This window comes from Apis dorsata, unplaced genomic scaffold, assembly GCF_000469605.1.
Source record: "Apis dorsata unplaced genomic scaffold, Apis dorsata 1.3 scaffold_32, whole genome shotgun sequence".
NCBI classification, from domain to species: Eukaryota; Metazoa; Arthropoda; class Insecta; order Hymenoptera; family Apidae; genus Apis; species Apis dorsata.
Window position 1 is genome coordinate 1,201,026 of NW_006263334.1, and position 14,786 is coordinate 1,215,811.

Genomic DNA, 14,786 nt, shown 5'->3' on the forward strand with positions numbered 1-14,786 from the left:
CACGCGCGATCATCGGATGTTGTACCGTTTGTAGTTTCTAAGTACGTGCGTGTTGCAACGATATCTAAATGCCATATCAATATCTGTCTGCGCGTATCACGTGTAACGATAAATTAAACCGGTAGACGAACCGAAACTGCGATGAGAGTGATGCGACACTCGCATTTTTCATATTATTTTGTCAATCGCTGAATCGAGCATCCCCTCGATCCGGGGGGGAGAATCAAGAATGAAACCTCTTGCCTCCGGAGAAAGAAGGGCAAGGGTTCGTTCGTCGCTTTCTCGAAACGTGTGAATTTTTTGGTGTAACGTCGTTGTAATAAGAGGATATGGAAATTGGAGTGGGCGCATCGTACGTTTAAATTTAATATGCGAAAGCAATAGAGATGGCTCCTTGATACGCGTGATTGCGATCGGAATTTCGTCGAGGCGAGTCGATAGTTCATAGCAATTATTGTATAACGATAGTAGTACTATACGTGTCAGATCGATCACGCGATCGAGCAGCCGAGAAGGCGATTTAAGAGCGAACTGGGAAAAACTTTGAGCCGCTTGGTAATTTCAGTGCTAAAAAAAAGAGGAAAAAAAATGAAAAAAAAAAAAAGAATACAAGAAAGAACACTAATTATATCCATAACTATCCTATATACCTAAAAAAAAAAAAAAAAAAAAAAAAAAAAAAAAAAAAAAAAAAAAAAGATAACCAAAGCATTGTAACCTTCTAGAGGCAAAGAAGAAATAGAGAAGTACCTAATCTTGTATGGTTTAGTTCGACCACTGATTTGTCCGTGTGTGTTCGTTATTGAAATATGTTTCTTTAGTAAAAAAATGCTTAAAAATCTAAACCTGACTATTTAATATTTTCCCTTCCCTATCCACGTTGGTCAGTTAATCCTTTGAGGTAGGATGCAATAACAAGCAAGAGAGATATGGATGCGAGTCAACAGAGTAAGTACTTCAAAGAAATGTTTGAAGAGATTTTGTTCCATTTTAGTTGATGATTAGTATGATTGATTTGATGTTTACTAAACTCGATTATTCTTAAAATGGAATAAAATCATGTTTCTAAGAAAATGAGGAAAAAAATACAAGAAAGATAGAAGAATCTTTTGCTGAAATTCATATTCCTGATTATAGACTGTTCAATATTCAATATATTCCGTGCGTAAAATTGATTTTCCATTGGAAATTTCCATGGACTATTATTTATGTTCTCGATGAGAATTATATCGGTAATATTTCAAAGTAAGAGGAAAAATTTGTAATTACAAAACTATCGTGAATATGGGAAGGTAAACGTGTATTGATCGTAGATAACAATGTATAAATTCCAAGTCCCTTTTAGAAATCACGAATTATAAGGGCAATGCCTGCAGGCGATAGCCGGTAAGATACCTATATCGGATAAAGGTAAATCTGATATCTTATACATTGGAACTGGATATTTGCCACTGCAAATATCTTTTAATGGTATTTTAACACTATATTTGGTGAAATCGATACCTCGAATAAAGTAAAATTATGGAGAAACATAATATTATTATTATCAGCGTGAATCTTATTTTTACTTTAATAATATTAATAATATTAATATAATAAATATTCGTAAGATAAATTTACGTGTATAAATATTATGCAATATTAATAATGTAAAAGATTTTTAAAAATCGATAATAATTACAACAAAATTTTATTTACTATTCCAATAAAAAAAAGATAAAAAATAGAAAAAAATGATTTTTTGTATCCAAATATAATTTTTTTATATCTTTAATAAAACTATAGTACATAATTATAGTTTTAAAATTAAATTTACTTGACCAATACATTCTCAAAATAACGTTATTATATAATTTTCGTATAATTATCAGTAAGCGAAAAAAAAAATTATATTCATAAAATTATACAAAGAAAATAATCCGTAAAAGGAACATAGAGAACATCGTTTTAAAAGTTTAATAAATATTACAAGTTACCTGATGTGAGGAGAGGAGAAAATTCGACGAAATTATAATCCATCGTAATCTTTCAATCAAAATATTTTTCAAAACTTAGAGTAACGTAACCACGATAGAAGCCACGAAGGTGAAGGGTGGGGGGATGAGTTGTCTCGGTGGTAGCTCAACACTTCGGTTCAGTTCGCTCGCGGCGCTCACACGGTTCGTGTTTCTTGTCGTACGTCCTTCTTTCCTTTTCGAACGATTTCGTAGACATAACCGTCACTCAAAGGGATCTGTTTCGTATATACGTTCGCGCGTGCATGTACATTGGACTATTTACCGCACAGAAAATAATTACAGAAAAGATTCACAGAAGCACACGCGGAATACCATCTTTACCTACGAGTGAAAAGCACAGTTTCGGAAATGGCGGGAGAGAGAGATAAAGAAGTACCTTAACCTGTCACGGTGCAACAAGTGAACGCCGTCACGTGGAAAAACGAATTCTTCGGTGTATCGACGATTGTTGAAAGTTTCGCGAATGATGTGTCAGTTCGATAAATGCTGAACGTATCTGTGTTTTTCGATTTCATTACGTCAATATTCCCTCGTGTTACGACGCGCGAAACGACTTCGTTACCACTACTTCGAGAACCCGGCGTATTTCGATAATCGAATCTATCGATCGATTATTCTCGGTGTCTGGCGTCGCGAGACTTTTCTTCGCGGTGTGTGATCGCGTTCGAATATTTCGATTACGTGTTAAACGCGAAAAATGAACGTCGATTCGAACGATTCGAGCTCGCGAGTGATCGACCCATGCGATCGGAAATGATATTCGCGTGTCGATGGAAACAAGACACGAGGATAAAAGTGCGAATGATTCGTGACGATTGTCGTAACGAATGTCGAGTGTCGTTGTGACCCACGATTCGTCCAACGGCGAAGACTAGTTAAGAATTTCGCTGCTTTCTTTTTGATTTATGACTCGCGTGTGCGTGAATGGTTGTCTTTGTTCGTCGATATCGCGAATTGCGAATATTCTCGTGAATCATGGCTGTTCGAATGCATCGCTCTTCTTTAATGTTACGAAGCTTCTTCTTTCTCTTGTTGCTCCTGTGGAATCTGAATGTCACGCATGCTGCTCGTGGATTTAGACACAACACGAGGCACGGTGAGTCTTTTCGCTTGTGTTATATTTTTATTTTTATTTTTTCTACTTTCCTGGAATCGAGTAAACGACACACTGGCGATCTAACTAACGTTTAACCTTAGAATATATTGAATTGTTCGTAATTAAATTGCAAACGTTATATTAATAATAATATGTCAGTAAATTGTTATTTATCAGAATATTATATAAATAATATCGTATAGATAAATTTGTATTTAAACCTCATCTTGTTAACAAAATTTACAAAAGAATTTGTAAATCTATATAATTATATATTATATATTCTCATAATTATTTATCATTTTATTCGATATCGACAACAATTCGAAATTCCATTACCACTCTTATCGAATATCGAAATATATTTTGCAATTCTGTGTGCAATACATAAATTATGATACAAAAATTATTCTTTTTAACTTGTATCTTTTTATTATTATTATTAATGTTTGCAATAACGTCGATATTATTCTCATTCTCGCCGAATTTAATTTTCAGAACGAAGTAGCTTTAAATTGGTATCATTAATTTCATTCGATAACGATAAAATATAACCTTATTACTTTGAGAAATTTTACATACATTTGAAATAATCGCGTTAGGTGGTCCACCTTATTATAAATCTTGATATTCATGTATATCTTGCAAAAGTTAAATATTACGCGTTATTTATTTATGATTTCCACTCTCTTCAAATGTACATGAGCAAATTGAAATTTACTAGCTACTTGAGATTCTGGTAATATCTCGTTTAGTATGTTTGCCTACTGCAAATATCATAAACAACTATTTCTAGTAAAAATGTTCAAAGTACATATACCGGCAAAAGGTGAACGAACTTATCACTCAATCTAGTACGTTTTCGGCAGATTGCTATATAGACCAATGACGTGACTCGAAGTTATTTGCATAACGGAGATTTGCATAACACGTAAGGCATAATGCACATGAACGGATTGCCGTTTATTCGTAATGTCTCAGATGTTATGCAGATTCCAAGAGTGCAACGCCACTCGAACAGATCAAGATAGAAGGTTTTTATTGGTGCGGAGCAAAATCGCTCCTTCGAAACGTATTTGCGCTCGTTCCTTTCAACTCATGCGTGCGTCTCGTTACGCGAAAGTGTAATTTTTTATAGCCGACGCGACAGTTTTACGTGCTATTTCCCGAAGCGCACATGTGTGTAGGCTTTTATTCGATTCCTGCTGTTATTTCTACAGAGAAATATATTTTAAAACTTACTCTTTATTTATCTATCTAAATTTATACACGGAGAACGCTTGACGAAGTACGTTTGTAAATCGTGGAATTTTTTTAAAATTCAATTTCAATTTCGATTCTACGCGTAGTTCAACATTTTAGAATATTTAAATTTTACAAATTTTTGTTCTTTCACTAATAATTTTAATTTTTTTCCTTTTTTTTTTTTCCTTCTATTGTAGAGGTAATCAATTCCATGAAATCTTTAATCTTCTAAACATGTACCGTTTCTGTGTAATATCCGTAATAACTTCCGCAGCTTTCCCCTTTAATTGAAGCCTTCAACGTCTCCTCTCCACGAACATCTGCCTCGTTCGAACGAAGCTCCCTCGTAGTTCCTTTTTTTAAGGGTCCAGATTTCAAGGTATATCGGTATACCGAATCTCTAGACCGAATTAGGCTAAAAACGTAGAAGGCGGTCTTTCTTTTTTCAGAATCGATTTACGCTCGAAACACGCTCGAGATGGATTAACTAGCGGAAAAAAAAAATATATTTTCAAAATTTTTTTTCCTCTAAAATTTTACTCTTCTTATAAATTTTACTATAAATTTTTAACGTTATCTTTCGTGATAACCGGTTATATATATATATATATATATGTACAATAGCTACCTCGAGTATTTCTAGTTTAGAAATCAACGGTTGGTGGAAGAATGCTCGCGGTGTGGTCTTTTTAAAATATGAGTGAAAATTTAGACGAATCAGAACGACCTCGTAAAACACGCGTCTGCTCCAAAAATATTAAGTGTCAGGATATTCCGCACCTCCCAGCTCTTCGCTTTATATTTAGCGTTAAAGCATCGAATCGGATGCTTACACGAACGCATCCTTCGCGCGACACTTAAAATGATCGAAGACGAAGTTTATCGATCATTTTTCACGTTGATGCTCGGTCTGATCGGCGGTGATACAAGAAAAATCGAATAACAGAAACGTTGGACGACAATGAGAACGTTGATTAAAAAAAAAGAAAAAAAACGAGATTACACGTGCATTACACGTAAATATTAAAACTATGTACATCATTGTCGACCAAATAAAACTCTCGTTTCTAAGAATCACTTTCTTTTTCGTTTTACCCAGGGAACTTGATCGAGAATTGCAATTTTAATGGCTCAGATAGAAACTGGTAATTAATGTTACTTCATAAAGCGATAAACACGAGAAACGCGTAATAATTCGATGTTCATAAAACTAACCTGTACACGAGTAATTCTAATCAAATTACGATCCTGTTATGTCCAATGAAATCGTAAAATACGATCCAAATCTTGTAAATATCTTATTCGTCAGACTTGTGCTCCTCTTGTACTATTTTCCTATCAATCCTTAAATTTATGTAATGTTTTCTCTTCAGATATATATATATAATAAATCAAACGCGTAATAAATTATAGCTTAATAATTAGAAAATTTGAAGAAATATCGAAAAATGAGAATCATCTGTATGAAATTTGTATCGATTAAATTCTCCGTTTCTATTCGTTCTCTTCTCGAAATCTCGAAAGCAACAGTTTGAATGAACAGGCGAGATACAAGCGCGTAACAATCGATAATAAATAAGAATAACGCTCGATAATTAACATTCGCCGAGTCGAGGGGTCGAGTCGAGATCGATCGATCGTATGCATACAGCGGCCGAGAGATCGGATCTTAGAGATATCGAGAGATCGAGCCGACACTCGTCGGCCCGCCCATGTATCGCTTCCTGTTTCTCTAATCGGGCCGATCGTTTCTCTTTACACCCGACATTAATGCCTAACCACGGGCCCATCGTGTGTAAGACCGTAATTGCATATCTTTCGTCGTGTTGTTATTATTATTGTTATTATCATTGCCATTACCATTATTATTCACGCGAGGAGGTGCGAGGTAACGAGATTCTTCTTCGTGGAAAGTAAAAAAAAGTGGTCGAGAGACGTACGATGCGATCGGTTTAATGGAATACGATCTTCGATTTTTCTCTTTCCCCCCTCCCCCTTCTCTCGATGTTAATTGGATTGGATAGGAATAAAATTGGTAAATTTTGGTTATTAATGGATTATCGATTAAATGGAATACAATATTGAAGCGAGATTACTTAATAATATTCCAGAATTAGATTCATAAGTGATTTCATCATTGCCCAATTAATATTCTATTAGTAACATTTGTAACAAGTGAGGTTATCGAGATGTTTCTTATCGACGAAAATAAGACTATTAGCCTTATAACCTTGCGTCATCGCTCTAATTTGTTTTTCCCGTAACTAATAAATTATTAATCACGCGATACGATAATTTTTCTTTGACGAAAATTTTGCTTTTGTTTTTAATCGGAGAAGGAAAGAGAGGGAAAAGAAAGAAAGTCTTAATTACGGACAAAATAAACGTATTAACGCGCTTGGAAGTAGGTTAATGGCATCGCATCGTATATCATCGCGGTTCTCTTCGTTTTATTACGCTCGTATTGTTCAACATTGTCATTACGATATCCACAAGGTGGCTCGTAATTTTCTTATTTATCGATTCAAATCTAATTATTTGATGTAATTGCTTGCTTGTTAGATCAAATCTTTATCAGTTTCGGAGTAAATCAATCGGAAAGTTAATCGATTAAAAAGAAAGGAAATCCGCTTGGAGCGAAACGAATTTCAAACTTGGGTAAAATCATCGATCCTCTTCGACGTTTGGTAGATAACAGAGAAAGACAACAAGCTTCTCTCCCGATCTGAAACTGTCTCGCGAATAAAACGAGCGTTTACATCGATTCGCCGGAACGAACGATTAAATTTCATCATTTCGTCGAAATTAATTAAATTAACGATCCCTCTCTGAGAAACGTCGTTTAGATAGCGTTCTCGATATCTCGATCTTCGACCAAGACACAGCCGGAGCCGCGAGTTTTTTTTTTATTATTTTTCAAACGATTATATTCTATCTCGATCCGTTCTATAAAACGTCAATCTTGTATACATACATATTGGCGTTACTTAATTGTTATTATTATTATATTTGCATTTATTCCGCGATACTTTTAATATAATGCGCTTATATTCCTTGAAAAGTGTTCGATAAATATATTGAAACATTGCCTACGATACGGGTAAACTGATAGAAGGATAAAAGGATTGAATGGGAGCTCGTTGTGTGCACTCTTTCATATTTTTCCACGATTTATACTTGATCGTTCGGAGGAAAAGGATATAGGAATGGAAAGGAAGTGGAAGATTATAATTTCGGACAGAAAAAAATGTTTCCCCTCGTTGCACAACAAAGAATTTTCGAAGCAAGAGATTCGATATCCCAAGAAACGAAATTTATCGCTTCAAACTCGGTTTATTTCTTATTCAACCCGATTTCCATTCGCGAGATGAAATCCTGATATGAAAGAAGACGCGATGCCGGTTCGTCAAACGATCGGCTTAGAAGATTATATTTCAAAAGATTATCGGCCCCTCGTCGCGCTCATTCTCCATCTACTAGAAAGATACTACGGAATTACGGCCGTCGCATTTTAACTGGCATTAAAACATTCGCCCATAAAAGCGGTGAATCCTCGCGTAATCCTCGTTTCTTTCTCGAAGCGTGGCGGGCCTCGCTCGAAATAATTTCATTCTCGTCGTCCTGCGTATCGTCCTCGTTTTCTTCTTGTTTAAATGCCGTCGCGCTGCCCATGCAAAGTAACACTGCCGGCGTGTACGTACGTGGCCGGAGTGCTCGAGGGTTCATGGAGAAACTCGTGCCCTTTCCCCGTGTATTTAAGGGAATACCGTGGCTCGACCGTGACAAGGGCGATCGCCTTGAACCTTTGCCCTTAGACCCTCCAACATCCCGATCCAATCCACCTTCCAACGGCGAGCGTTATTTGTCGAAATATGTTCCTCTATTCGAGGAGGAGGGAAAGGATGGGTTTTTTTTTCCGTTTTTTTCTTTTCTCGATCTCTCGATTTATCTAGGATCGTATCAGTAATAACTCGAGATTTCTTTTCTAGACGGGAAGAGTTTCTTCGAGTTAAATCCCCGTTACGAAGGTCTCGAAAAGGGGAGTTGCGTCATTCTTCCGCTTCGAACGGTTATTCATAATTGACACGTATGAAATTGATTTGGACAAGTTTGTCGGACGACCTTTCCATGGTGGACCTTTCCTTCATCCTTTATTTCGTCTCTCTCTCTCTCTCTCTTCTTTCTTTTCTTCAAAGTCGCATCGATTATTCGGTCGTTAAGCAAATTCCTTCGGATCAAAGATTATATTTCTTGGAACAATTTGATATCCTTTAGAAACTTTGAGCCGAAGAAATGTTTAGCTTACGCTTCGTTCTTTATTTTTCAGGACGTAGTTCCTTATTATTATTGGTTATTGGTCGATTGCACAAATTGCAAGGCAAGAACACCAACTCTGCTATGGCCATAACTGTTGTCATAACTGTTGTTTCGTCCCTTCCCAGAGACAGAAATTATATTCGTTTATTTCTACATGGATTCTGTATCTCATTCTCGAGAGAGATTTTAAGTGGAAAATTTCTCAAGGGGATTATATTTGTTCAACGTTATCCTTGGAAATAAAATACGAAAAGGAATGTATACGTTAATACAAGATCAAACACAAGTCGTAACGCTTGTGCGCCCAAGTCGTGATGCGATCCTCGTGCATTTTCATCTCACGAAACCACGGATTTTCTGTACTTAATATTTGCGCGAAACTGCCATATCCCGCAGCAGTTGCTGCCGTTTATACGGAAGCAACTTTGCCACCGGTTTACACGCAACTGTTCTTCTCATCATTATTTGCACGCGCTTGCTACTGCAGGGGCCGCGTTATACCTGCTGCCATCCTGCTTTCTTTACGCAGAACGAATTGAAATATTTCATAGAACACCGCTAGGCAAGAATCTGTCAAAAGAAATTCTTCTCGTCGGATGTCTCGAAAGGGACGTTCTTCTCTTCTTCGGAAATGTCATCAAAGTTAATCGCGATTAATTATGGTTGTTGTTTTTTCCCTTCCTTTTTCTTAAATTTTAGCGAGTTTAAATTTTCTTCGTCCGTTCAAACGTTAAATTCGAAGAGGTTGCCAAGGTTTGAAACGAGGGGGAGGGAAGTGCATCGAACAGCCGAGTTGGGAATTGTAAATTTACCGTCACAGTGGCCTAAGTATACGATGGGTTTACGTAAACAGGCTCCCTGTTGGAGTTGAAAACAGAGTGTAAACTTCCTTTTTGGAGAAAGTGTATAGCTGGCTTCCAAAAATTCCAATGTTGTGAGGTCGTTTTTTTTTTTTAAAATATATCTTGATTTATTCAATTTACAATTTTAAGAATCTCTCTTTTTTTTTTTTTTTTCAGAAATCTTCTCGATCAATCAAACGTTTATTATAGAGACAATGTAATGTAAGAGAGAAACTTCGTGTTGTAACGCGCTATTCCTCTATACGACATACGACTTCTTGATGAAAAGAACAAGTTTCACGGACAATGTTCGACGAGATTGCTTTTCGATGCAATCGACCACTGAATCACGTTTGTTATAAACACGGCGAGGACACGCCCACGCTTGCAATAAAATTAACTTTCTTCCATGCTTCTTTTTCATATCGATTCAAGCATTCGCGTAAATCGAATTTTCGATCGGGTAATTGTATCTTTTCTCGAGAATAATAATCACGATGATTAAGATCGAGTCGATCGATCGTTGCTCTTTATGCAAATGAGAGAAGATTCGAAGAAGCGGGTCGCGAAACGAGTTTAATGTCACTTCACCGAGTGAATTATGTTGGCAAAGTGTGAAACCTAGAAAGCCAACAGTGATGATTGTCTTGATTATTTTGTTTCCTTTTGTTCTTGTTTAGCTTTTGTTACGCACAAGAGACATGAAACTGAGGAGAAAATTTGAAGCTGAATGTTGGTAAATTTATACTTCTCGCTCATAACTCACAATAGATAATAATTTTAAAAAAAGAAAAAAGAAAAGTTATAATTTGCGAGAAATGATTACATTTAATTCAATTTTCTTAATTTCAAAATAAAAATGATTGATTTTCGAGAATAATCTCTTTTTTTTTTTTTAAAAATGTCAAAGGTGAAATATATTGTGCAATATTAAATTCAATTATATTCTGATAGGATTGGAATTAACTCGGTATTTTGAAACTCGGTTTTTATAATGCAAAAATTACGATAAGATAGCGATTTTTGTTTTATTTACATACGAATTTAATTTATTCAGTTCAATCTTACAGTTAGTTAATTAAGTTACTAGTTTTTCTTCTTATCAAGGAGATAAGAAGTTGAACGGTCTGATAGAAGACACTAAGCAGGAGGAATCGCGAAAATCCCGCAACAACAAGTGTAATCTTGTTTTAATTTCACATTTTAAAATTGAAACACGTATAACGGTAAAAAAAGAACGAATAAAAATATCGCAAAATATTATGTAGATGCACAAAAGTATCATAATAATTCGACTTGAAAAATGTTCTTTGAACAAATGTTACTATATATATATCGACGCCATAATCGTGTCGTTTTAATTAAATATCTTATTCATAAATTAATTAATAACCGGTTCTCGTAATCGAGAAGAATTAAAATTAAGCGACACGCGTTGAAAGTTCATATGATTCGTATACTCGAAAACTTATCGAAGCAGAAATATTGGATAATATTAAACCGCGCGTAGGATCGATCGAACGAACAACTTATTTAGAGATTATTATTATTTTTTTTTAATTTTTTGACACGTTTGTTTCTAACGAATCGTTGTGAAACGAGTTTGACCCGGTCTTCACGGTATTTCGTTACGTCTGATGCCCGTATGATTTATGAGATTCGCCACCCTATGGCTCGTGGCACTGTAATCCCTCTTTACGGTTGCTACGTCTTCATTTTTCTCGATTCAACAACTCGAAATTAATGGAATTTCGTCTCGCGATTCGATCGATTTATAAAGATAAACACGCATAAAATTTCTTAGGCTACTCTTACATCCTTTTTTTTAGAATCCCGACACGAACGAATGCCTGGCATAAAACAATACATAAAATATCCAATTATCCTATTACACACGCTTATTCCAACAATTCCAACATTTCCTCGAATTCGTCACACTCTCGCCACTTAAAAACTTTCTATTCCTTCATTTTTACGAAATGCCAAATTTCGACCCTTCCAGATTTCCCTGATTCGTCACACTCTCGTCGATTCGAGGCTTACAACTCTCTAACTCTAACGATATTTATAAAAACTCTGCCAAACAAAGAGTCTACCACGATCGAATAATCCCAGGATCAATCGAAAGATTCCTCGTTCCGTCCATCGCTCTGAATCTCGCTTTATCCGTTTGACGCGGTTTTTTCGTTGGCTTTTTCGTTGGTTTTTCGTCGTCATCCTGCGGAACCGCGGAGGAAGGAAGGGAAAGATTCGATCTCTTCCTCCATCCGGCGCTTTTATTCGCCCTCCGCCTCCGCTTTCCCATCGCGAGATCGGATACTTTTGCCTATTAAATCGCTATACCCACGCGGATCGGATCGATAGATCGCTCGTTTCGCGTATCCAGAGGCTGTTAATGAGATCTGTTGGAACGATATGTTGGACATCTCGCTCGTTCCCCTACGGGGATAATAACGTTGCGTTGGTGTAATTACTATTTTAAGTCGATCGGATAGCGGTTCATTGTTCTACGTCACGAAGATTTATTTGCCGGACGACATCCATTCCACACCTTGCCACCCTGATCGCGGTCGAGATATCATTAAAGTGTCGTTTATAAACGTCAGATTTATGCTCTTATATCGCCGCTCTCGAGCGTGCCGTTTTCAAATTGAGATTAATTTTCACGCCGACATTTTCCCCCTCCCCCATCGAGAAATTCTTTTCCCCATCGTATCTTGTCGCCTTCCCCTTTCCGCGTTAGGAACTGTACACTTTTATGTTAACGTTTGTCTCGATATTTAATAATTTTTTAGAGATTTAGAGTTGAATACGTATTCTTATTCGTTTTTTTTTTTTTTTTTATAGTTGGAGGATACGCGAAGATCATTAATCTTTCTTTTTATTGCACGTGTCCAGGATTCTATCTGGAAAAAAATTAATAACATCAAAATATCGTTTTGAAATTGCACTCTGTGCATTTACGATAAAGTATTTAATTGGAAAATAGATCCTTTTGGATAATCGACAAGAGTCAAATGAAACAACTTTCGAATATAAATATTTAATAAAACAAAGAAATAAATACTATTTCAGAATTAAAATGTACGTATTATGGAACAATGTTTAAACGTTCAAAATTTTGGAATTGGCATTCTGTTTTAATTATTTGAATTAATTGGAAAATCCTTTCGGATAATAAGAATCAAATTTGTCAAAAGTTGATGAAACAACCAAATATTAAACAACTTTCAATTATATTCAAAGTACACAAAAAAAATACATACTTGGTAAAAGAAACTTTTACTAATAATTTATATTTATATTTCGAAACTCAAATAATGTAAATCGTTAAACTCTTATAACGTTATATTATAAAATCATGGAATAACCGGCATTCTGCTTTAATCATTTCCTCCAGAAACGCATTTGCCCCGCTCTAAAATTATCCACCAAGAAACGTTCAATCGTCTCCATCTAAATTCCAAATTTATCCCCTTTAAGTCCGGTGATCTTTCCTCGCCGAGACCAATTTCCTCCCACGGATAGAAACGGATTGAAAAAGCAAGCAATTTCCGCGAGTCCCGCAATAGCGCTCCCCCTCCCCTCCAAAAAAAGCAGAGAAGAGCGGTTAGACGGCGCTGGAAGAGTTCGTGGAAAATTAGAAACGGTTAGTTTCTCGGTAGGGTGGCCGTGATCGAGACATCTCGAAACCCGACGGTGGTGGTGGAAATCACGAGGCCCCACTCTCCTCTTTATTATTTATGGTTTAAAGTCGGAATAGTAATGGCCGTGATTCATGGCGGTTGAAGTGGACAGCTTCGTCCGGCGACTGTCACCGATCGCAATGTCGCATTAAGCCGGCAAAATCCGGGCCCCCGTAAGTAGAAGCTATTTATACCGATCCACGGTACGAGATCCCCAGTGCCGTGCATACGTTTATCTCTCACCTTGCCTTACCTTATCTATCTTCGAAACCGCGAACCTCCTCCCGCGCTTTTATCTGTTTTATCTGTAGCTTTTTAGAGGAATCTGTTTACCAGGTGAACATCCTGTGTCCGATACTGTGAACCGATAACACGAGGTAAATAGGATTTTAAGCGCTCCTTTTCTTTCGGTTTTTCTTCGATCCTGTGACCGAGTAAAATTTTTTCTGGATTATAGTGATGGAACATTTGGTATTTCTCGAGCTGAACCGAGTTTCGTTGTAACGTTGAATACGCAAGGAACGTTGCGGATCTGTTATCGTGGTTCTGACAGGGATCTGAATCGTGACTTGACAATGATGAGTCTGATAAAAAATTCTTTTTCTTTTTTTCTTTCTTTTTCGAGCTCTCAACACGAGAAATATCATTTGTGAAAGTTTTTTTCCCAATTCCATTATTTTTAATTTTACGATTTGAGTAAATGGAGACGAGGGTTTTTAATTTCAGAAATTTTAATGTTTTTCGAGCCGAGGCAAGTTTTAAGTTTAAGTGCGAGTAGAATTATTATATTGTTGGAAAGATTGTGCGTTACCGTAGGTTGACAAGAAACTAGCTTTGGGAATAATGAATTTGTTTGATACTGTGATGAAACCGGTAGCTGGAAATAAGATTTTAAGTGCTCCGCAGAAATGCGTCTCGTAGATTTCTCTCTCTCTCTCTCTCTCTCTCTTTTTCGGCTCTTAACACGTTGCCACGAGAAATATTATTTGTGAAAGTTTCTTCCTTTCCGTTATTTTTAATTTTACGGGTACCGGTAATGGAGAGGAGGATTTTTAATTCGAGAAACTTTTAACGTTTTTGTCGAGGCGCGTGGCAAGCAAGTTTTCAACGCTGGTTCAAACATGCATTGGGCTATTATATGAGAGATCGTGCTAGATTGGCAGGAAGTTAAAAATACGCGTTGATCTTGAAGTGAAATCACGTAGCTGGATGAAATTAACGTTTGATAGGAGGGGGATGAAGAAATATGGTAATTGCTGCATTATTGCTTCGGCCGAACTGTGTTACTTACGTTCAGTTACGTTGCTGTTAGATCAGTTTTGATCGCGGTAAAGTGCTTCCATTTCCGGTTCAAGTGAAAGGTAACGCGTTCAAGGGAAGTCTTTCTTAATATATCAGTTTTGTCCTCTAGAAGTTACAATTTGATCGAGGCGCAAACAATTGTATAATTTCATTGGCATTGTAATTAAATAAAGTAAGAATTTATCGTTAATAATCAATTAAGTTTCAGAAAACAGTTGTAAATCAAATCTACAAAGAATCTATAAAAGAAGTCGTCACTTACGATGAATAATTACCAATA

At 36.3% G+C, this 14,786-nt stretch overlaps 1 protein-coding gene across 1 annotated transcript in view; it reads left to right on the forward strand.

Moving 5' to 3' along the window:
• Positions 1-2,117: 2,117 nt before the first annotated feature.
• Positions 2,118-14,786, forward strand: part of LOC102677316 (laminin subunit alpha-1) — a 155,899-nt gene continuing 143,230 nt past the window's right edge. Inside the window, exon 1 of the mRNA XM_031512032.1 lies at positions 2,118-3,114. Coding sequence (XP_031367892.1) covers positions 2,994-3,114 — 121 coding nt within the window. The 5' untranslated portion in view covers positions 2,118-2,993. The remainder of the gene's footprint in view (positions 3,115-14,786) is intronic.